General features: G+C 36.3%; 1 protein-coding gene across 2 annotated transcripts in view; it reads right to left on the bottom strand.

The window, feature by feature from the left end:
- The window catches only part of tafa3a (TAFA chemokine like family member 3a), a 94157-nt gene that overhangs the window by 15820 nt on the left and 56010 nt on the right, over positions 1-22327 (bottom strand). For both annotated transcript variants that reach the window (XM_028001724.1, XM_028001723.1), the window contains one exon: positions 18208-18320. In XM_028001724.1, coding sequence (XP_027857525.1) covers positions 18208-18319 — 112 coding nt within the window. In that variant the 5' untranslated portion in view covers position 18320. The remainder of the gene's footprint in view (positions 1-18207; positions 18321-22327) is intronic.

Here is a 22327-nt window from a genome sequence, read left to right as displayed (position 1 = left end):
CATCACTTAGAAAAGCAACTGCTGCCAGTTTACCTGAAAGGGATAATGAAGCAATCTCAAAACAATCTAGAGTCCATCCCTCTACAGTGAAAACTGTTAGTTACAATTGGAAAACGGTCAAGACAACTCCCTATGTTACAGGAGAGGATGTGAGACAACAAGTGCTGGGTGAGACAATGTTCAAAGATGCTACCAGAAACTTTGATTCAGGCCTCAGTTAGCATTTTAAATACCATGAGAAATAATGCTCCTTATCTTAGGAAAGCTAAAGTTTCAGCACAACCCTAACCCTAACCCTAATTGTGAAGCAGAGTTTGAGGCCTGATAACAGCTTGTTTTGCAACCACATCTGGGCACATGGCAACCTTGTAGTTGACAGTATATTCTTTCATTACAAGCAAAGATTGAGGTAATATATGAGGCCATGTGTGAAACAAGTGAAAATTGCCTCAAATTGGATCTTATAAAATGAAAATTGGTGAAAATTTTGAAAGCATTGTCATCTATCTAAGAGAACATCAAAACAAGCTAACTGAACTGTAAGTGCATCTACTAATACTCTCCTTTTCCAAAGGACAATTGTATAATTTCTGCTACCCATCTATGGTGGCAGAAACCGTGCATTTAAACACAAAGTCTAAAAGTATAAATTATATTATTCAAGACATAACCAAGCTTTCATCCAAACCATACAAACACATTCTAAATAATTCTGAATGTAGATTAAAAGTGAAGCTCAAAAGAAGTCAGAAAAAATAGATCAAACAAAAATAACTGCAAATTCACTTCTGCATTGTAACATACTGGTAGCCACAAGGTCAAGTGTTCCCCTGTTGTCCAGATCACAGAATTGATCATTTGAATTAGAAGAAACCCACAGGTTGCTCTCAGCTTCCACAGCAATCAAACAATTGATCTAACAGGCAGATAGGGAGGACTAGAGAACAACACAGTGTTCCAGCTGTCAGCTGCATGACTGGACACATCAACATCACCTGGCCAGCCAAGCACAGAATACAGTAGTAGAAGCACAACCTGGGATACATTAAAAGCACAAACATGGTCTTCATCTTAATGCTGACAGTGAGACTTTCTTTCCAGCAATGAGGCAAAATCAGAAAGACATTGTGTGCCAAGGCTAAAGCTCAACTTGATTTGATAAAGTTAATTTGTCATTCTGCCCCTGAAGGACTATTATGTTTGAAAAAAAAAAAAAAAAAAACTTCCCTCAAACAGACTGTTCTGGTATTGAGTAACCATCATTTCTTTGAATGGTGCAATTTTCTTTGCATAGAAATGGATGTTAACTTGTGTCCAAGAAAGCTTTTAGAAAATGGCTAAAACACAACACAAAAATTACAACCAATGATTATAATATGGAACAAAGAACTTCTTTTGAAATGGAAATCCCTTATTGTCCAACGGCGGGGAAATTCAGGTGTCTGGTGTTAAATGTCAATAAAAACATGCTTCAAAGTAAGTTAAGAAATGCTTAACACAGAATAAAGTGCATCAAAGCTGTTACATTTTAATTCTGAACGGGTTTTAAGAACAAGAGCAAAACTAAAACAGAACTTGTTCTAGAACATTTTTCTCACCTGGCTAAAATGGTACTATTGTCACTTTGTCAAAGAATATACTTAAATATTTTTTGTACTATGGGTGGCATTGTGACAACTCCCAGACACAATGTTTTATATCAGTTATATGAGCATTACAGTTGAGTTTGGTGTGAGGTTTGGTTTTCCTGTATGTTCTTTCTCTTAGTTGAGTCTTTGTGTTGATTGTTCCCAGCTGTCCCTCGTTTCTCCTGATCATCCCTCGTGTATTTAACTCTCCTGTGTTCCCTCCACCCCTCTGGATCCTTGTTGTGGTTTTGTCGTACCTCATGTCTTTGTAGTCTTGTTCAGTTCCAGTGCTACCAGTGTTTGAGTTTCTTGCTACTTTGCTCACCTGTGCTGCCTGGATTTTGTGAATGTTTATAATCTTCATTAAAACCATCATTTGCTCTACAACCTGGGTCCACCACCTTAATCTTCACCAACAACCACCAATTCATGACCTTTGAAAGACATGGGTGTAACGGGGCGACTGTGGCTCTATGGTAGAGTAGTCGTTTTGCGATCGGAAGGTTGTAGGTTCGATTCCAGCTTCCTCCTGCCACATCTCCTGCACTTAACCCCAAATTGCCTACCAATCTGTGTAGGGGTGTATAAATGTGTGTTTGTGGGGGTGAATGTGACTAGTGTAAAGCCCTTTGAGTGGTCAAAATGATTGGAAAATCGCTATATAAGTTCAGTCCATTTACTTTGTGTGATTTGGCAATTAAAATTGTTACTCATCAAAGATCAAATTTGGGGGTGGAAGGGGTTCTTCATCACATCATTCTCTGGTCCAATTAATTCAATATCCATATGATTCATCCAGCTCAGATTATGGAGTGAGCTGGTTTGTCCAGGGACAATTATAGATTGACTCATCTAGTCATATATACTACATCTAGTCATATATACTACATATATACTCATCTTTAAATAAGATGAGTCAGAATTCTTTCCAACTTAAAACAGAAAATACTTTTTTTTTTTATCAAACATGTAGTATTGGGGATCAGCAGTCATCTAGACTCAGTGAAGCATTGTTATGGATTAAATCTGCCAACTTCCATCTCAACATTTTTGACATACAGAGTTTCCTATCACACCAGCACACCAAAATACAACTGACATTATTATTTCCAGTAATCTCTCTGTAAAAAAAAAATCAACCATGTAGCTGCAGTTCATCAGTTCTGTTGAACAATACTGAGAAAATATCAGTATTATAAATGTTCAAATCCTGACAGTGGTCTATAAAAGACCTACGTTGGGCCTGAATATGTGTAAAAGTTATTGGTCCCATGCCCAAAATAAAACAAGAGGAGCAGCGTTTAGGTTCTAATACTCCTCCATTCTGGAAGCAACTTTCTGAATACCCAAGTTGAACAGAAACCTTTGACTTCTATATATCTCCACTGATTACATACCTGTTTATTGTGGCTAGAAGTCAAACTTTACTGTATTCACCTGTTTAATTTTAAAGCAGCTTAGCTATTACTTGTTTTTAGTAGAATTTTCTATACTTCTGTTTTTATTTTTATTTTAAGGCAAAGTGTTTTGAATTATTTTGTGTTTGAATTGTGATATATGACACAACCTGTTCTGCTTTGCCATTTACTCCTTCCATGTACAATCTGTAGGTTACTTTTCAGTTGTAAGACAACAAAAAGAGCACATCAGTAGTTTCAGCATGTAGGAAGCTGAATCACAGGCACAACAATGTGGTAACTGAATTAATGTCAAATCAAATGTTATTTCTTGACAGTTACCTTGACATGAGCACCTGTATACACCTGACAGAAAACAAAATGTTTTATCCACCAAGACATAATGTAACAAGTGCAGTTTCAGCGAGCTTTCAGAACAGAGCAAAATAGAAAGTGTGTCTTTTCCGATTCAGTGCACCCCTCCCCCAGTCTGCGTACTGCCAGTCCACCCTTATCTGTCGACAAAGGCAGAGGAGATCAAAACACTGAAAACAAAGTCACGTCCTGGCCACAGGGCCCAACCACAAAAACAGCAGCAGTCATAAAAACAGAGGTTAAAGGCTGCCCAATAGAGACACGGTATGAATTAGTAATGATTCAAATCATCCTGTTTGCTTCAGGTAACTCTTTACATGCTGAACATAATTTACCGCAGCATATACTCGAGGTAAAAGGAGTCTCTACAGGACTGCAGCGGCAAGCTTCACACAGCCAAAAACAGTAATTTAAGGGAACCTTTGAGTGAGCATTAAAAGTAGACCAGAGTAAAACATTTCAAATGGCCCCATTAAAGAAAACCTGCTAATGTGGAGGGGGAAACCATTGAAACATGGCGAGGTACTGGCTTATGAAACATTAACTGCCCTTGCCTGGTGAGAAACACAAAGCCATCTTTTTCTCTCGTAAAAACTAGCGCTTAATTAAATTATCATATTCTGAAAAGGCAGACTCATTACTTCCCAGCTGTAAACCCTCTGAGCTGACAGTCAGACCCAGCAAGTTCTAAGAAATCCACTGACATCTAAGAGAATGTGAATCAAGAGTGATGCTTACAGTGAACTATCATCCAGTGTTGTTCTTGCATTATAAATAATTATTTTTAAAGGTTCATACAATACTCTCTCTTCTTTTCAGTAAAGGTCTTGTTGGCCTTTATTTGAAAGTAGTTCGACAGGAAACAGGGTAATGAGAAAGGGGGAAGACATGCAGCAAATGTCACCAGGCCGGGAATTGAACCTGTGACCACCGTCACGAGGACTAAGGTCTCAATACGTGGGTCGTGTGTTGGCCCTGCGCCACCACAGCACCCCACAACAATCTCTCTTTTTAAGAGACAGAAATATTTTTACAAGGACAAAGTCACAACATACCATAAAAGATATCAGAATTATGACAGAACTATTCATTTCTCTGAGCTGAAGTAGCTGCAGCCTATTATCTATTTTATGAATTTATAAGTTTTATGCACAACTATAGTTATGAAGTTCAAAAGACCATTATATAAAATATTCTGGGGAATACAATTTAAAAATCAAATCAAATAAAACAAATTAACAGCTTCCACTCAGGTGGGCACTGTAAATGGTCTTTTAGAGAAATGTTTTTCTGTAGATACTGTATACAAAAATGTTAGTAATTAGAGGGCTAGCAAAAATAAAAGCATAAGTAAAAAAATGCAAAAAGCAGCACTTAGATTCCTTAAATTGCTGTTGGTATTGTCAAAATAGAGGGTACTGGTGCTGGTAAGAACTGGTAACGTAGTAGTCTTTGCTTTCATTTTTTGTTGTGATTTAATTTATTTCTTTTTCAGCTTTACAGAAGGAGTCACAAAAACATCCAGAGTCTATGGTTTAGTGGTTTAGATGTGGTCTGTGTCAGTATCATTCATCTGGCTGCCACAATGTACAAGCCCACCACTGACTGATCAATTGGATTCCCTCAAGGAATCGTATGGCCTTCAAACTGAAAGTCTACATAAGTTATCAAATCTAGGGACTGCAGCGGCAGGAAAAGAGGCAGAAAAAATATGTGCATACTGATTCAAACCAGTACGCACATACTGTAAATAAAATGTTGCTTGATCATATTCATTCTTCTGAAAGTCACAGAAAATAAAATAAGGATGTTTAGAGAAACTATCATTTGCAAAGTAATTCTCAGCTCATATAATTTCATGGCAATTCAGTGTGTGAAGTATCCTGCCATATGTTTATTGTGGTAAGCTTTCATTATGAAATACTCAACCTCACATTTTCAAGTCAGTATTTTTATCACATGTAAAGCATTTCCAGACAAGTTCCATATTAGAAACATTTGACTGTCTAAAAACTACAGTATAATAGGCAGTTGCATTCAATCCCTTATCATTTAATTACAGTTTTGGTCATAAAATACTTAGACACAAGGAAAATTCAGTTCAAACATCTAAGTCTAAAATCTAGGGATTTTTTTTAGATCGCTGAGTTCTATACAGAAGATTGATGTTTGCAATCTTTTTTGTTGGTTTGAAATGTGTAATACAAGTGAAAATTAACTTATTTGCACGCAGAAACATATAAAACTGAAAGGTTATGAAATGTCTTATCTGGACTCTCAGTTTTAGGGGAAAAAAAGAAAAATCTTTAAAAACTTTGATGCCATTCCATCAAGACAACTTGCAGAAATTAAATGAAGCCAAAGGTTTAGATACACAGACTGTGAAAGCAAAAGCTCAGTGTATTTATATTCCATGTGATAATTTAAATTCTATGAAACCACCAGCATCAATGGTCCAATTTTCACAGAAAATCTTGTGTGACCTTGTATCTAAACTGGAATGTAATATGAAGCCACACCTTCACTTCATCTGCACTTCACTCCACAGAGACAGACAAAGAAGAGACGCCTGAGATCTCTCTTCTCTCTGGTCTCTCATCTGACATGCACACATGCTGGTTATCTGTCAAGCAAATGTCAAATGTGCTCTAAACGGCTGCCATCTCCGCTCTCCAACTAGATTCCCTTGTTTTTCATCTTGTGCTGGATCTGCTGATGTCTTTCAGAGTGGAGTGACAGTCCCAGAGTCATGAAACACATGAGGCGGGCTCAAGTAAAAGACGACGAGGGTCGCCAGTTGAACTGTGCATTTCTGGCGGAGTGACAAAATCTGAGCTACAGGCAGATCTGTCTTCATTAGATGTGAGAGGAAAATAGGAAAAATGGCCTGGTCTGAATTATTCATAGCTGAAAGTCAAAGATTATTCTCTTTTAAATCAGTCTGTCATGTAATTACATTAACTGAGACGTATATTTAACCACATGCTCTAAATCAAAGCTGTGCTGGAAAACACAGTATTATCTTGTTAGTGGAGGGCCAACCAATGGCACAGTTTCCCAGTCGAATACTGGGCTGCCTGAGGACACTATTAAAGGAGCATCTGACCTGTACACCCACTGACAGCTCAATATAAACGTTCCTCCTTTTAATAGACCATCTTGCTGAAAAATATGTCGACAAACCTTTTAAAAAAAAGCCATTTCAGGAGAACTTAAATGGTCCCACCCATTACATTTTATGCTCCAGTCTGTTCACATAAACTTGATGCTCAGCCTTGGATGCTGTTTTTATGGTCCGACGTGGACAATCAGCACTGCACTTCATTCCTGAGGAGATGTGAGCCAGAAGGCGAAAAATCATTGAGTGCAGTCGGAAGACGGGGCCAAGCAATTGATAGACTGCATTACAGGAGCTTATATTTCACTTTATTCATTCAGTATCCACCCTCCAGTGTATAACCACCAAACTGTAGCATAGCATTACTTCAAAAGAAAAGAGGAATACCCAAGAGGAATAAAACTGAATGGATGAAGAGTTCCTCTTCGTGTTCTTCTGCAACCTTGCCTGACTACAGATGAGCAATCATAAATATATCTTAGAATTTGCTATTAACAAACTGCATAAAAAGGAGGTTTCAGGGGACAGTTTTTATGGAAAACGGTTAGTTTACAATTTAAGACTGCAAATCCGTATTCATAAGTAGAGGGAATTTGCACTAGAAAGGAAGTTAAACTTTCTTGACTTATTCTCAGACTTCAAAAAGTAAAAGGCAATTAAGAGACAAATGTGAGGCACAGTTGGAAAGCTTTATCTAGTTTTAATGAAGAGAGAGCTACAACAAAGGGACCTGATAGAAAAGTGACATTTTTGGTTGAAGTCTTTAAGACCATTAAAAACATGCAACAAGATTGCTTGGTGGCTCAGTTGGCAGAGCTGGCAATGTTGCTATCCTGGGTTCAATTCCTGATCTCAGGCCATTTCCTACATTTACTGTTTGATAAATGCCATTAATGTCTAAAAAAAAAACTCAACACAACTCAAATATGTTCCAGAACTTCATGTTGTTTTCCATCCCTCCATAAAAAATCCAGGAAAAATGTAAGTGTAAGTTGTAATTGCAAGCTTACTGGGATTTTGTTAAATTTAAGCATTTGTAGCAATTCCAAAATATAAACACATGAGACAGCAATAGTGATGTGGGACTGTTTATTTTTCTAATGGATATTCATTGTGTTGTTTTTCTTTTTTCTGTCTAGTGTGAGAAAAACATATTATTCATGCACTTTCATGTTTCTGTTCATTGTTTCTCCGAGGTTTTGCAATATCCGCCCTTGTTTCACACTAATTTCAGTTATCACAATATAAATTCTCTTGTTCACCTTGAAGCTTTTTTAGTCCTTAAAAGAAATTCGTAATAAATCAGCCAGCATTTCACCTTTCAAAAGATAAATAAGAACATGAAGGAAAGATCTAGATTCCAGGCATGTTTCATATTTTTACATTGATTCTTTGTCTTGAAAGGACTAAAATCTCAGCAGTGGGTCCCTCCCTTTGATGTCTGATTCCAGGGATGCAAGCTGTAAATACTAGATATGTTTAGAAAGCTATCTGCAGTTTGATCAGAGTTTTTGGTCAGTCATCATGATTGTATGACACTTCTATAGTTCAAATATTCTCTATTGGTGTTTTGTTTAGTCACTAAATCAGAGGTCTGAAAATTAAATAAATGTGGTGTTTTTCTTTTCAAATAATTTTTCTAACAAAAAACTATTAAAATACTTAAGTTTTTATATTTATATATAATTTTATTGACGTTAACAACAAGTATCCATGTAGCTCAACACAACAAAAACAACTCATAAATGCTGGTTTTCACCAGCTATAACCGAACATGTTGTCCAGACATCTGAGATGTTCATGTGCAATATTGGATTGTTATGATGCCACTCAGAAAATTTGTTTTACTGAAGAAGTGCAGTTTTCCTACTTTTTCATAAATTTACAAATTGTTTGTCTTACCAATTTATGTTCCTTTTATACTTTTAATGGAACCCAATGGGCTGCACAGTGGTGCAGTTGGTAGCACTGATGCCTTGCAGCAAGAAGGTGCCGGGTTCGATTCCTGCCCTGGGGTCTTTCTGCATGGAGTTTGCATGTTCTCCCTGTGCATGTGTAGGGTCTCTCTGGGTACCCCCGCAGTCCAAAAACATGACTGTCAGGTTAATTGGTCTCTCTAAATTTGCCTTAGGTGTGTATGTCTGCATGGTTGTTTGTCCTGTCTGTCTGTGTTGCCCTGTGACAGACAGACGACCTGTCCAGGGTGAATCCAAAACCTTTGCTGGAGATAGGTACCAGCACCCCTCCCCTCTGTACAGAACACGGATGGAACCCAACAGGTCTTGTTTTTATATATATCAACAAATTTTCACATCGAGTCATAAAAGTCTTGCACCCTCATTTAAAAACAACTCCTCCAGCATATAACAAACAATATGTTAGAAAGATGAAAAATAGCAATATTCATAACAAGCATGACTTGTGATAGACTAATTGCAAAGTTAATGTGATGTTGCATTGTTATGCAACCAACAGCCACCCATATAACACACTCTGTGTAGCAGCAAATCACCACCAAACTAACTTAATCACATCAAAAATCTTTCATCACATTAGAATTTCAACATGACTCACCAAACTCTTGAAAAACTAACAGAGCTGTAGCCAATTTCAAAGGGAATGTACCTCTTCTGTGCACTAAGCTTCAGCCAAGCATGAACCATTAACAGCAATACAATTGAGTAAGTTTAAAGGAGGTTGCTTTAATTGCTGGGTAAGGGCAGGCTTTTAGTTTGTAAAACCCAATTACTGCCATGCTGTTAGCACTTCTTCACTAATTGCATTCATCAGCTGAAATCATTATCAGCAGGCTCTCCTTCGATTTCTAGCAAAATCAAAAAAAAGTCCTCATTTCTTTGAGTTTCAGGACCGCAAGCGGTAGCTCATAATGCAGTGAGGGGTAATAGGTTTACATTTGAGCTGTAATTAGAGAGAGAATGGAGATGGAAGACTTCTGGCGGATGAGAATCTGGCACAGTGAGGGTCCTCTCTGCTCCGATGGAACACAGGGACACACTTTTCTTTGAGCTATTATGCAAGTCAGTATTTCCATAGAACACTGATTGGATGTGAAAAAAAAACAATGACAAGAACAGATGCTTGAGAGTTTTTCTTTACTTTAGTGTCTTTTTACCCCTCAGATTTGGCTTACTTGGTTTCTGTTTCAGAAGTTTATTTTTTTATACAGGAGAGTTATTTAACAAAAATATAATGTCCAAGTGTTAGAGAGCTTTTCGAAATATGCATATTGTCTTTATCTAAGGGGATTTGAAACTGATTCAATGGATCCAAATTCCTCACTTAATCTACAGCAACTGGATTATGTTGCACTTAATCCACAGTTATGTGTGACATAACACAACAAAAACTAGGATTTATAAACCACACCTGTTGGAAAGGGAGAAAAAGGTGAGTCAGTTTAAAATATTGCTTCTTGCAAGAAAATAGAAAACCTCATAATACCTTTCAACAAATGACACCAACAGATAAGTCAAAAGCTGAAACATAATTTGAACTTTTAAATATTGTAGATTACCCTTTTTATGTATTAGATTACTGAATTTTAATCATTTATGTTGCAGAATATGCCTACAGTCTGATTATTCCTGACCTTTTTGGGCAGCATTTGATAACACACACATTATGCATGCGCTAAAAATCTTTCATCACATTAGTGAAAGTTTCTTTTCCAGACAAAGATAGAGTCTGAAATTATTGGTTTCTGTAAGAGATGTAAATGATTTAAAGTAGTGTTAGCATGAAACGTGTGATTTTTATCTAACCTTGCTCATCTCTGAAGCAAGTTCCCAGCAATATAAAACCATTTAATGAGAAAATCAGGACCTCCATACAAAGCCTGAGGATTTTTCTGACATACAACAAGATACTGAATATTTACTATCAATTATACCAATGTTGACAGCGTAATGAAAACAACAAATTAAAACCAAAGAAAATAACCTTGAAAACATTTGTGAAATATTGCAAAAATTTGAATGTCCAAACAGATTCACCCTGAAAGCAGGTGGCAAAATACTAAAAGAACTCTCCACCAACCTACAGCAGGCTCTCACTACAGCCCATACAAATGCTTGCAGATTCAGAAAAAGAATGCACTGGCTTAACTTTCATGGGACTTGCACAAGGAGGAAACATTTAACACAAGATCAGACTAAAGTTTTCCAGAGATTGTTGACAAAGCCCAGGACAGAGCAGATTGTGTGTTTGGCAAAAACTAAGTTCAGTATTTCATGAAAAAGCCTCATATTTGTAAATCATGGAAATGTATGCATCAGGTTTTTGTCATACTTTACTAGACCAGAACCAAAAAGCTCACTATCACAGAATCTACCATGAATTCTACCGTATCAGAATGTGACATGTTTACAATAAAACACTGAAACAGAACTGAAATCTGTAACATGACAATGACACAAAACATAAGGACTGATTGGTGACTAAGAAATGGAAAGTCCTGGTTTCATGCAAGGCCCATATCTTGATTGTATTAAGATTCTATGGAATGACTTGGGCTCTTCATGCAAGAAGCCCCTCAGGCATTTTCTATCTTAAAGAGAGAAGCGTGGCAAACTCTGACTGATTGCTACGAGAACCATCTTCCTGAAATTGTCTCTGCTAAATGCGTACAACTACCTATCAGCTAGAATGCATTTCTTTTTTTTTTTTTAAAGAAACAATGTGGGTTTTTTTATTTAAGTGCAATTATATCTCTTTCTTCTTTACAGAAATTTTTAAAGATTAGATTAGAAATCAATATATGAACATTTCTTTATTCCAAACTGAATATTTAATGTTTTTCACAAGACTGCATTTCATTTAAATCCTTGCGTTACAACAATATAAAACATTTTTCTCTTAATTGAACTTCAATTACCTTAAATTTTCTCCTTGATGTGAACAACAACAACAACAAAAAAAAAACATTTGTCTTGTCTTTGCACCGGCACTGTCCCCTTGCTGTGCTCTTTTGGCCACAACCACACACACTCAGAGAATACAACCAAGGCCACACGCAGCCACTCATGGCTCATCTATACAGCTGCCATTCAGATGCATATAGCAGAGGACGTTTGATGGTTTTCTAATCTTGGGAGCTGCCACAGGGAGATGGGGCGAGCTGACCCCTGTCATCCCCACAGTGCATCTCAAACAGCCCCACATCTCTATCTCAATCTCCTGGTGGTTGCTAGCGCCCCGCCATTGTGTCGTTCACCCGCTCTCCAAATGTCAGGACAAATGCTCCACAGTCGCATCCCTGAATATCCCCAGGGTGGGGCTGACCTGCTCACAGCCTCTCAATATAATGTCATGCTATTTCTCGGCAAGGGTTCCACACTGACCTGTGATGCAAAGTGTGCAGCCGACAGATTCATTCTAACATGCAACAATGATCTAATATTTACATACAAAGCATCAGCTGCTTTAAACATTGCTTATAGACAACAACAACCTGAACCTACTCCTAAAAATAACAAAGTGCTAAAGTGATTGAGGGTTTTGTGATCTTATTCCCTTTGTTTAGATAAACCAACAAACTTGATAATCATCAGCATTTGCTGAAAGAAAGTCATTCAAAGCTGTCAAAAAGAGTTTGACTAACTGTGCACAACACACCCCAAAAGAATATTTGATTACAGAAATGAGAAACAAACAACTAATTGGTAACCATTAACATTAATATTTCATACAGAAAATATCTGACAGTGCCTCACATTTGTGGTAGGTTTGTTAGTGAATCATGGCTGACCAATGATTCCAGCTCCCAGGTGAAAGTCAAAGTAACTACACCACTGATCATCGTAATTAGAAAAGAAACATTTAAATCCATATACAGCGTCTACAGGAGATAAACCACTGCAAGTCTACAGCAAACGCATCATGTCACTAGTTTGCCTCAGATGATCATTAACTGATATATTTTTATACTCACTGCAAAAAAGTTTAAAAATATAGAAAACAAGACATGTTTCCCATGTTATAAAGAAAAAGACATCTTGTAAAAGTAGCACTTTTTGTCCATGTTCAAGAATTATTGACTTAAAAGAAGCTCCTATGTTGTGCTGAAAAGTTACTATGTTCTGCCTTTTTTTCAAGAGTACGAAGATATTTGAATATGAAACTAAACAATTATGCTTTTTGCAGTGTCCATTCATCTTCCTACTTCAAAAACATGTTTTAGATTGTGTTCATGAGTTGAACACAATGATGCAAACTTTAAGGTTTTTTCTTCTTTTAGTAACTGCTTTATGCCTTTCTCATTGTCCATGAAAATTAATATGCATGGATGGAAGAGGGCTTAACAAAGTATAAATATAAACTTAATTTAATTATGAACCAATTGATTTTTTTTGTGTTTCTTACACTGTGTGAAACAATAAAACACTTTCATAAATCAAAGTATAAAGTTATTCAAAGATGGACTCCCTCAGTTGTTACTTGAGTTTGCAAAATAATTGAATCTTTCAAAGATTCAGGAAGCCTTATGTTTCTGCCCAATTCACATAAGATCCAACAAGCAGATTTTGTTCCTTTGGACAACCACACTAAATCAATTCCTTCTCATCCAGAAGGAATATTTTAATTTATAATTGTCATAAATGTGGCAAATCTAAATACATGTTTTTGAAAAGATTTTAACTGGGAACATATAAAACAAAACAAAACAAAAAACTTTTTTCCTAGATTCTGTGCTTAATTTGGCCTCCAGTTTATTATATGAAAATTGGGAAACTCAGAAAAAGAAAACCAAAAATAAAAGTTTCTGACAATTTGCATTGAATACAAAAAGAAAGAAAGAAATCCCCTGAAGCATGAAAAATAGCTTAGGAAAGAGTCTTTAGAGTGCATCACACAGTTTTTAGAAAGTCTCAAACATAAGCAAATATGGAAATACTCAGCTAAATTCAAATGAGAGGCAGAGCACAGTTTCATCTTAATAAGCCAGTATATCTCCTTGTGTGCATGTGAATATAAAATAGGAGAGTAAACCTCATCTCCTATGTCAGATTGCAATACAGTTAACATAGGCCAAGTGGTGTAATGCATGACATTTTAAAATCTAAAAGAGGTTTGGACCTGCAAATTGCACAGCTCACAGCATTTTCATTTCGAGAAGAGGAAGCCGCTGAAGTGTTGCATCACACAGCTACAGCATGTATGTTTTTCCATCCCTGTTTACCTCTCCAGCACTATTGCCCTTGCAGACACTGGCCAGCAAACCAGCGATAGCTTGATTTCTGCTCCTTTAAATGGGACAAAGTGAATTACAGTTAAGACAAAAGATTCCAAGTCTCTAAATAGCTGAGTAACGAGGCTCCCATTTGACCCAGCCACATCATCAGTCTAAATCCTATCAATGGGAACAAAACAAATTGTACAGCCGAAAGGTACTTGTTATCATGCTGGCTCTTTCTCTCCAGAACATAACAGAGAAGCTGAACCCTGTTATGGCACTCTCTCCCACCTTTCCTCTTCCGTTTTCACTCTTTCATGACTAGCTAATGAATGTAGATGGTGCTCTGGGGGATGCAGTGGTCTTATTACAGGGGTTATGTGTGCATGCTGCAAGCTCTGCTTTCCACATTCAGGCTAGAGAAAGAGGTTCAATTGCTTTACCAAAGCCTCCACCTCAATAAACAGAGGGGTTAAAGAGGTTTGTTTATTGGGCCCACCTTGGTTTGACCTCCGTAGCTCAGGGACAAGCTATGTGATTACAGAAGTGTTGGTAGAACCCATAGAGAGCACGACTGCTTGTGCTGGCTCCCCTTCTGTCTCCATATAAATCAGATGAAATAGGTGACGATCCGCAAACGTGAAAACAACACAGGTGGAATGTAAGAGGGGGGATTACATGGTTTATCCAGGATGTTTGTGGTAAAACAAGTTGGATTCGGTGGTCTACAATGATGTATCTCCATGAACAAATATCTGAACATCTCACAGTAGAAAGTATATAACACATTTAATGAGAGCACTTGGCCGTTCTGCATGTGTAACCAGCAAATATAGTATCAGTATTTACATTCCCATTCACAGTCTTTATTTAACCAGCATTCCTGTTGAACCTGGATGGCATGATTGGAGAGAAATAAACTTAAAGAGCATCATTTCCATCATGAAGTCTGTAAATTATGTAACTACTTTCTTTTTTAAGAGTAATAGCATCAATTCAATTATTTATTAAATCAATTTAATTATTTTTGTAAAGTTAAATATATGCCTTTATATCTGATTTGCATCCCGTTATGGCTGTTATCATGACGAATTTCAAATGTAGAGTACGAGGGCCATACTAAGAAAAAAATATAAGAATAAAGCTATTGTATTACGAGAAAGAAGTTGGAACGATATGAAAGTCATAATAATATAAGAATAAAGTCATAAAATTATGAATTTATTAGTCATGACATATGACTTTATTATCATAACACTACAAATTTATTCTCGCATTATTTTGACTTTATTCTCATATGACTATTGTCATAATATTGTGACTTTATTCTCTTTTTTTTCTTTTTTGCTAGCTTGAGCCTAATACTCCATTGCAAATACCCAACCTGAAAATCAGAAGTGCATACAAATATTATCAAAATTGTCTGTAATTAACTAGTAGCTTTATGGAATGCTAATTATTTTTAACCCCAAAATAAACGCATCAAAGCCGAAAACAACACTGCCCTTTTTAAAGGAAGCACACTTTTATCAAAATTCAGGAAGCTTTGTGTCCTGTTTCTGTTATGTCTCTGTTATGTCCTGCAGGTGTTGTGTTTATCTTCAACTGATGGAGATAACATCACGGAGATAACGTCACTGTCTTTCATTTGTAAGGGATTCATCAGTGCAGAGATGACTTGATTTTTTTCCCTCAGCCAGGAGTTTGACTGCTATTGCGGGGGCAGAAAGAGTGATAAAAAGTTAATGTTAGTTATCAATGAGATTCTGATGTGAACATGGCTTCCCCATCTAGGTCTTGCTGGACAAAACTACATGCAAAGCTTTGAAAGCAATGCTGGTTACCTTTCTTTAGCGTTTGCTGACAACTACTAGAATACCTTATTCTGGTCATGCATGCAATTCGATATAATTAACTTGTGTATGTAATGGTGATCAAAAATGTATGAACAATAACTGACAAAAAGAAGTGTGTAACCCTTTATTTCTGTCAGCAACCTGTCACACTATATATACAGATTAACATGAATTCTCATTGCTTTCACTGGAAAGTGCTGAGGAAATACATATTTTGGTTTTTGTAATTTAACTCCTGTTTTTGCCGTAAGTAGGGAAACCAGGCCTGATAGTTAATCTGGGTCTTGTGAGATAGAATAGAGTAGTACACTGTCAGAGTTTGTGTTGATCTCTGATGCAACGGCAAATCTCTCAGGTCTTTCTCGTGATCGTCGGTCTAGTTCTTTTCCCTTTTATTGTCAAGTTTTAAGCAGTTATTAATAGAATACGCACGACTGGTTGATAACTACTTCAACTACCACAGTTATATGTAACTAACTTACAGGCACTACATTGTTATCTGTGCTCTCATTTTATTAATATATGCAGTTCTGCAGCTGTATTTTATTAATAATTGATCTCTTTTGCAGATTTTGTATTTTTTTGGGTCTCTTATTGAAAAAACGCAAATGTAGGGGTTTTCATTCTGTTTATTAATGAGAAAAGTGTAAATAAAAGAAGATGACATGTCCCTCACCTACCAATTTTTGTACTTTATTAAGTTTTTGTTCTTTCTCCCTTTGAATAAAGATTGGTATGTATCCACTATTACTGCCGGAAGGTTGTCATCTTTCAGTGAAGCTACTTCCCATTTTTCAGGTCAGGGTTGAGCTTTTTGTTAATTAAATTTCAGTCAATTTAAATTTTTTCAGTTTATGTAATTATAAAGACCATTGTCTCAAGAAACTTTAAAAAAAAAAAAAACTGTTCCATGAACTTGTTTTTCATGTCTCAATTAAATCTTTTAATAGCTTTTTACTCAGTTCCAATGAAACAATTTTACTTTTACATACTTTTTTTTCAAACAGTACAGTTTGTTTATATTGTTATTATATACAAAAACTATAATGTCTGACTGTATAAAAAACTAAGTTGGTTTTCCTTAAAAAAAGCTGAGAAAAGTTTCAGCATAAAAATAGTTTCGAATATAATATATAGTGTCAGACCTTCAACTTCATAAGACATCGTATTATTTACATCCACATATTTGATGAAAAAGACAACAACCTCAAAGTCTAGACCATACAGTACATTTTTGTCAATGTAATCTATGAGGCTGCTAGGCTGCTACATTTAAAACTCCTTTTCAACAAAACTGTCATTAAAGGACATAAAGCATAATTAAAACAATACATTTATGGAGCCTCTGATGGGACAAATCTAGGTGACTCACTGGTATATGTCCTATAATATTACTTTATGAGCTAGTTTGGTAAAGAAAAATTACAAACAGTAAAGTGTGCATTGCTTAATATTTTCTTAATTAAAGCAAATGCTTTTTTCTGTATTTCAAACATTGTAGAGTCAGTCTGTTGCTGGTCGTGTTTGCATCTGCAGCTAATGTGGAGCTGTTGCCTTCGAGCAGCTCTGTGCCATTTGTCCTTCAGTGGAACAAGGCTCATTATTTCAATGTGTGGTCACAGTATTCACCGTTACGCCCAGGGATCAAGCCATCTCTCCATTAGGGAGAATCACTTTGAAAGGTCTTGTCTCCCACTTGAAAGACACTCACAAACTTGGATATGCGTGCACAGCTGATGTACTGACATTATGTTTCAACTTTTGATGCTGAACTTGAAAGATGTTAACTGGTTGAACTGCCATTTGTGCAAAGTGCAACCTTTACATGGCATTACTGTTGTGCTGTTCTGCACAGAAAATAAGATGCCGTTATCTCCCTTTGCTACTTACAGAGGCAGTGAGCTTAAATGTGGATAAAATATGCAGCAAGGGCCTTTTAAAATAGTCTCTCACTGCAGTAAGTATTTATTACACAGTGGATCTTTGTTGCTCTTTTGCTCCATTTGCATGTTCTCTCTGTTTTAGGAACGGATTAGTTTTTGGTATCACCAAAGTTTAAAACAGTTATGATCCAAAACTGGTCAAAGTTGACATCTTACCGTTCATGCACTTCAAAAACTTTCTAATTAGATGATAAAGTGTCAGGATGGAAACAGTTACTTAGACTGTATGGAACATAGAGTAATGTAGATTATTTTGCAAAATATGTAGTCACGATGTGGTAAACTGGTAAACTCACTCGTATTTTAACTGTTAATCTAAGTAAACAACCAGGCTATTATACCAGCTAATATCACATTGTTATATCCCAATGTTGTTACTCAGAGAAAAACAGCAAAAAGGGACAATATTCTGTGCAGTAATCAAGCTTACTTGAAAATTAATAAAAAATGTAATGTGCATGGATTCAATGTTTTATTTATTGTATACGTATCATATTCAAACAACATCATGGATTATCGTAGCATGAGAAAGAATAAATGTTTTCTGTTTTTAATAAAATAAATTACATTGTTATGCCTTCAGTCATATCCTGGAAATCTTACACCAAATTGCTTTTTTATTTAAAAATTTAAAAATCTTAATAAAACCATGTGTCTGCTTCCTGAAAAGAAGTATAATGGCAGTTCATGCAGTTTACCTATGTGGCTTCGGTGTGATGATGTGCTGGTCAGCTGTCCCAAGAGAGACACCATACAGATGGTCAGGAGCAGCACCCTTCTGCACATGCTCTGTAGATCCCTCCCCTGCATTCTGAAACAAATAAGAAATAATGGAATTAAAAGAATTTCAGCCATTTGATAGATCAATAACATTAAAATATTCTTCTGCAGAGAGGATCTGTTGGGACACCCAGTGCTCAGATTTTCTCTCTATAACTACAACTCCTGCCAAGAAAAATTATGTGGAATCACTTCTCTTTGTGTACGCTCAGCCATTTAGATGGGCTGGAGTTCATCTCCAGTGGACAAAAAGCAGGGCACGCCCTGTGACAGTCCATCACAGGACAAACAACAAAAAGGAAAACATATCAGCTTAAGAGCATTGAAAAAGGCCAAGATAGTGAAAGAAAACAAGACTGTAGGAATGCATCGTCACATTGATGGTAAAAAACAGAATCCTTCCACATAAAGTCAACCATAAAAAGAGGAGACTAAAGCACAAATCCAGGAGGAAAGAGGGTCAGTGCAAAGTACAACCAATTCATAAGCCTCAAAGATGGAAAGGTCAGATCTGAGTTGGCAAAAAAATATGTCTTAAGTAGCTAAAGTGGATCTGGAACATTGGCTGTTGGCCAGGTTAACAAAAATCAGCCTGTGCCAGAGTGACAAGAAAAAAGTATATAAGAACTTCAGAAGGGCTTTAAGTTGTGCATTGGAGTTTCAGGTTACTTTCTTGATGGAATAGTCAAGTACTGTATATCAAGTAAATTAAAAGAGAATGGTTTTCCAATTTGTGGCTATTATTTTATAATCATTGTCATTATTTATCATCCTCATTTTAATGGTTGATTAAAATCCCGTTTTAACATCCATAGACATGGATAAAATATAATTTGAGAAACAGAAGGTAAAAAAAGTTCTGAGTCAATTTGCTGCCTCTCTTAGTTTTACCCACAGTTCACACCCACGTACTGCCATTTCGGCCTTATCTATTTCTATTTCTTACCTGTAAGCAAACTATTTTTCCCCCTGTGCTTAAACCATCATGTATAAAATGTGTTACTTAGTTGGGCATTTTGATAAAAACATAAATATTCATAAAAAGCCCAAATCTCACATAAGATCTAATAAGAATAAATATTATTTTCTGAATATTTTATATCAAGTTCAACATCTACTGATTGTGGTTCTTCAACCTGTTGGCTCTTATGTAATTTGGGAAAACACAAACCCATAGTTGGAAGAAATAACCAATAATAACATCCTGCTGGTTGAGACAATTCACTGGAGTAAAGTAACCACATCAGAAGATTTAAAAAAAGATTTTAGGAAATTACTTTAAATTGTCAAGTTTTAAACTACGTACAAAATATTGATTGTTTATGATGTCTACAACAGTCAGGAAGGCAGAGAGAGTCAGCTCCAGAACACATCTAAAACAACACAAAGTCTGTATATTTTTTTTGCAGATGAATTTGGATGCAGTTGGGTAATGCAACCCAATTGGTATTCATCCATTAAAAGATCTTACACTCCCTTTGACTCAGAGAATAGACTTTAAAATATTTTTACAAATCACTGAATGAGCACCAAAATACTTTAAGATCTGTCGTCATTGTGTCAATCTTCAGACAACTCAAGTCTTCTCTAGACTAGACTGCTAAGCATCTCCAGAATCAGAACCAAACATGTAGAATCAGCATTCAGTTTTCACTATTAATCTGAAAAAAAATTCCAGAAAACTGCAAAACAGCCAAAACACTGACTTCTTTTAAATCAAAGCTGAAAACCTGCCTGTTTAGATTTACCTATGACTCATAACAACTGGAACATTGATCGAGATATTTGCTTGACTATTTTGACAAAATGTAATGTTTATTGCTGCTTCATAACTGGTTACAATATTATTAACACTTTGAACTGCCTTGTTGCTGAAATGTTATTTACAAATAATCTTGACTAAACATTAAATCTATGACAGGGTGAATTTGACTAAGCATTTTCATGGTTTTGTTATCTTAAAACTTAACCTTCATTGATTTACGAAATACAAATAATAAATATTTACTATAAATAAATATTTAGGTTTCATATCAATTATGGAGATAATGGCAACTCAGATGAAGGATGTCCTCTTGCAGTGAAAGGAGCCCAAAGTGATATTCTATTCTTCCATCATGTTCTGCATAGATAAGGCAGAATCTGGACACTTCGGAGAAGCTGAGTCCATTACCGTGACACAGGTTGAATGGGAAATTATAGATTTGTTAATCATTATCATTCTGGGGTAGTAATGATGATTTTTGATGATGCATAGCAATCTGGAACACTGTTACCATGACTTGGAAGTTTAATTTTCTGTGTCTGTAAACCACCTTCACTCACTCCCTGCCTGCAGCAGGCTCAGAAACAGAACAGAGGTGCTGAAACAACTAAGTATAAAGCAATCTATTTTAATGATCATAACGTATTAATTTTTAAATGCAAAGTGAGGGGAGACGTATAGATTATTTATCAAGGATCCAAAAAGACTGCGTGTAACAGCCTCAACTTCAACTATGCAACCTCAAGAAAGTAAACGGCACTAGTGAAAATATTTATTTGCATTTGTTTAGGCTAAGAACCACAAAGTCATAAACTCGCTTAAGATTTTCTCTATTTAAAAAAAAGAAGCCTTTTTTTTACCATCATGGGGAAAAAATATCTAAAAGTAGAGATCATATTAACAAGCATCACTCTTTCAATATGTTTTGGTCTGAATTTGGATTATCACCAGACAACGTATGCCTAAATAAAAACCTGGGCAATCTGTGATGATGTGACACTCTGAGTTTGCTCAGGTTTTGTTTTCATTCAGTCTGTGTGCTCACACGTCTCGATTGCGTCAGCTGTCTGAGCCCATACAGAATTAGAGCATCCTGTTAAGATCTCACCAGCACTGGCTGTCAGTACAAAGAAAGTCACAGCAACAGAACTCCTTCTTGTGTGCCTCTGCCAGATAAGCAATAGTTCATCTTTTAGCATCAAACCAAGCATTTTACTAATTTTAGCGACTGTGCTGGATCCCAGTTCAAAGCAAATGTGTGATTTGCATCTGCTTTCTCAGGAGAGAGGCTCTGAACACTGCTGGCAGTAAGATGAGCTGCTGAGTGTCTGGCTCTCCATGGGCCCATCAGTTGGGATGAAGAGTATTACTGGACAATATTCATCTAAAGGAACAGGAAGATTACTAAACTGAGCACAATAGGCAAGACCACACAAACAGCGATACTCAGCTCTCACAAAGCTTGATAAAAGAAAGTGGGGGGGGGGAAGAAGAGTGCAAACAGAATGCATTTGCTTCATGTCTGCACATCTCAGTTGGTGTTATAACTTATAGTGTGTTTATAGTTTCTATAGTTATCACTGTCTGTCTGAATAGAAATATTGCTGGGTGTCTGTATTTTACACACAAGAAATGTCAATGAAAAGAGGCGGGGATGATTAGGAGATGAAACTGCATTTCTACAGAGGGAAGTTCCTTACTTTAGCTTAAATGGAGCAAAATCCAAACAAAAGTCTATAAGGCTATATTTACAGGAGACTGCTGTCTGGAAAATGCTAGTGTTTTCAGATGTTGACTTGGGGAGAAGTTTCACATTTAAATGAGACGCAATGAATCTGTTGTAGTTGTCATGCCAGGCCACTATATGGCGCTGTGATCTTAAACTTGTTATCAAACTTGTTATCACTTGTTATCAAACTTGTTTTTATCTTGTAACCAGGTTGCTATATATTGCAAATTTTTTGCTCAGGTCCCTCTTGAAAATGAGATCTAGATCTCAACGGGGCTTACCTGATTAAATAAAGGGATATAAAAAAAATAAAATTAAAAAAAAAGGGTGCATGTGCTTTTGACCCTTAGCTTCCACATCACTAGCTTCCACATAATTTAGAAATCAGTAACCTATTTCTGACAAACCAAGAGCTCATGTAGCATATAATGTGAAGTTTCGCTCACACACTTTCTGATTCACATCGTTGTGCTCTTTCACACTAAGGTTTAGTCACCACCTAACCAGGTCTATTGTCCCCAACTAGTGGAGACTGGTGTTGATT

The sequence above is a fragment of the Xiphophorus couchianus genome, chromosome 20, assembly GCF_001444195.1.
Source record: "Xiphophorus couchianus chromosome 20, X_couchianus-1.0, whole genome shotgun sequence".
Classification (NCBI taxonomy): Eukaryota; Metazoa; Chordata; class Actinopteri; order Cyprinodontiformes; family Poeciliidae; genus Xiphophorus; species Xiphophorus couchianus.
The sequence above is the reverse complement of the archived record's forward strand: the minus strand, read 5'-3'. Positions and strand labels throughout refer to the sequence as shown.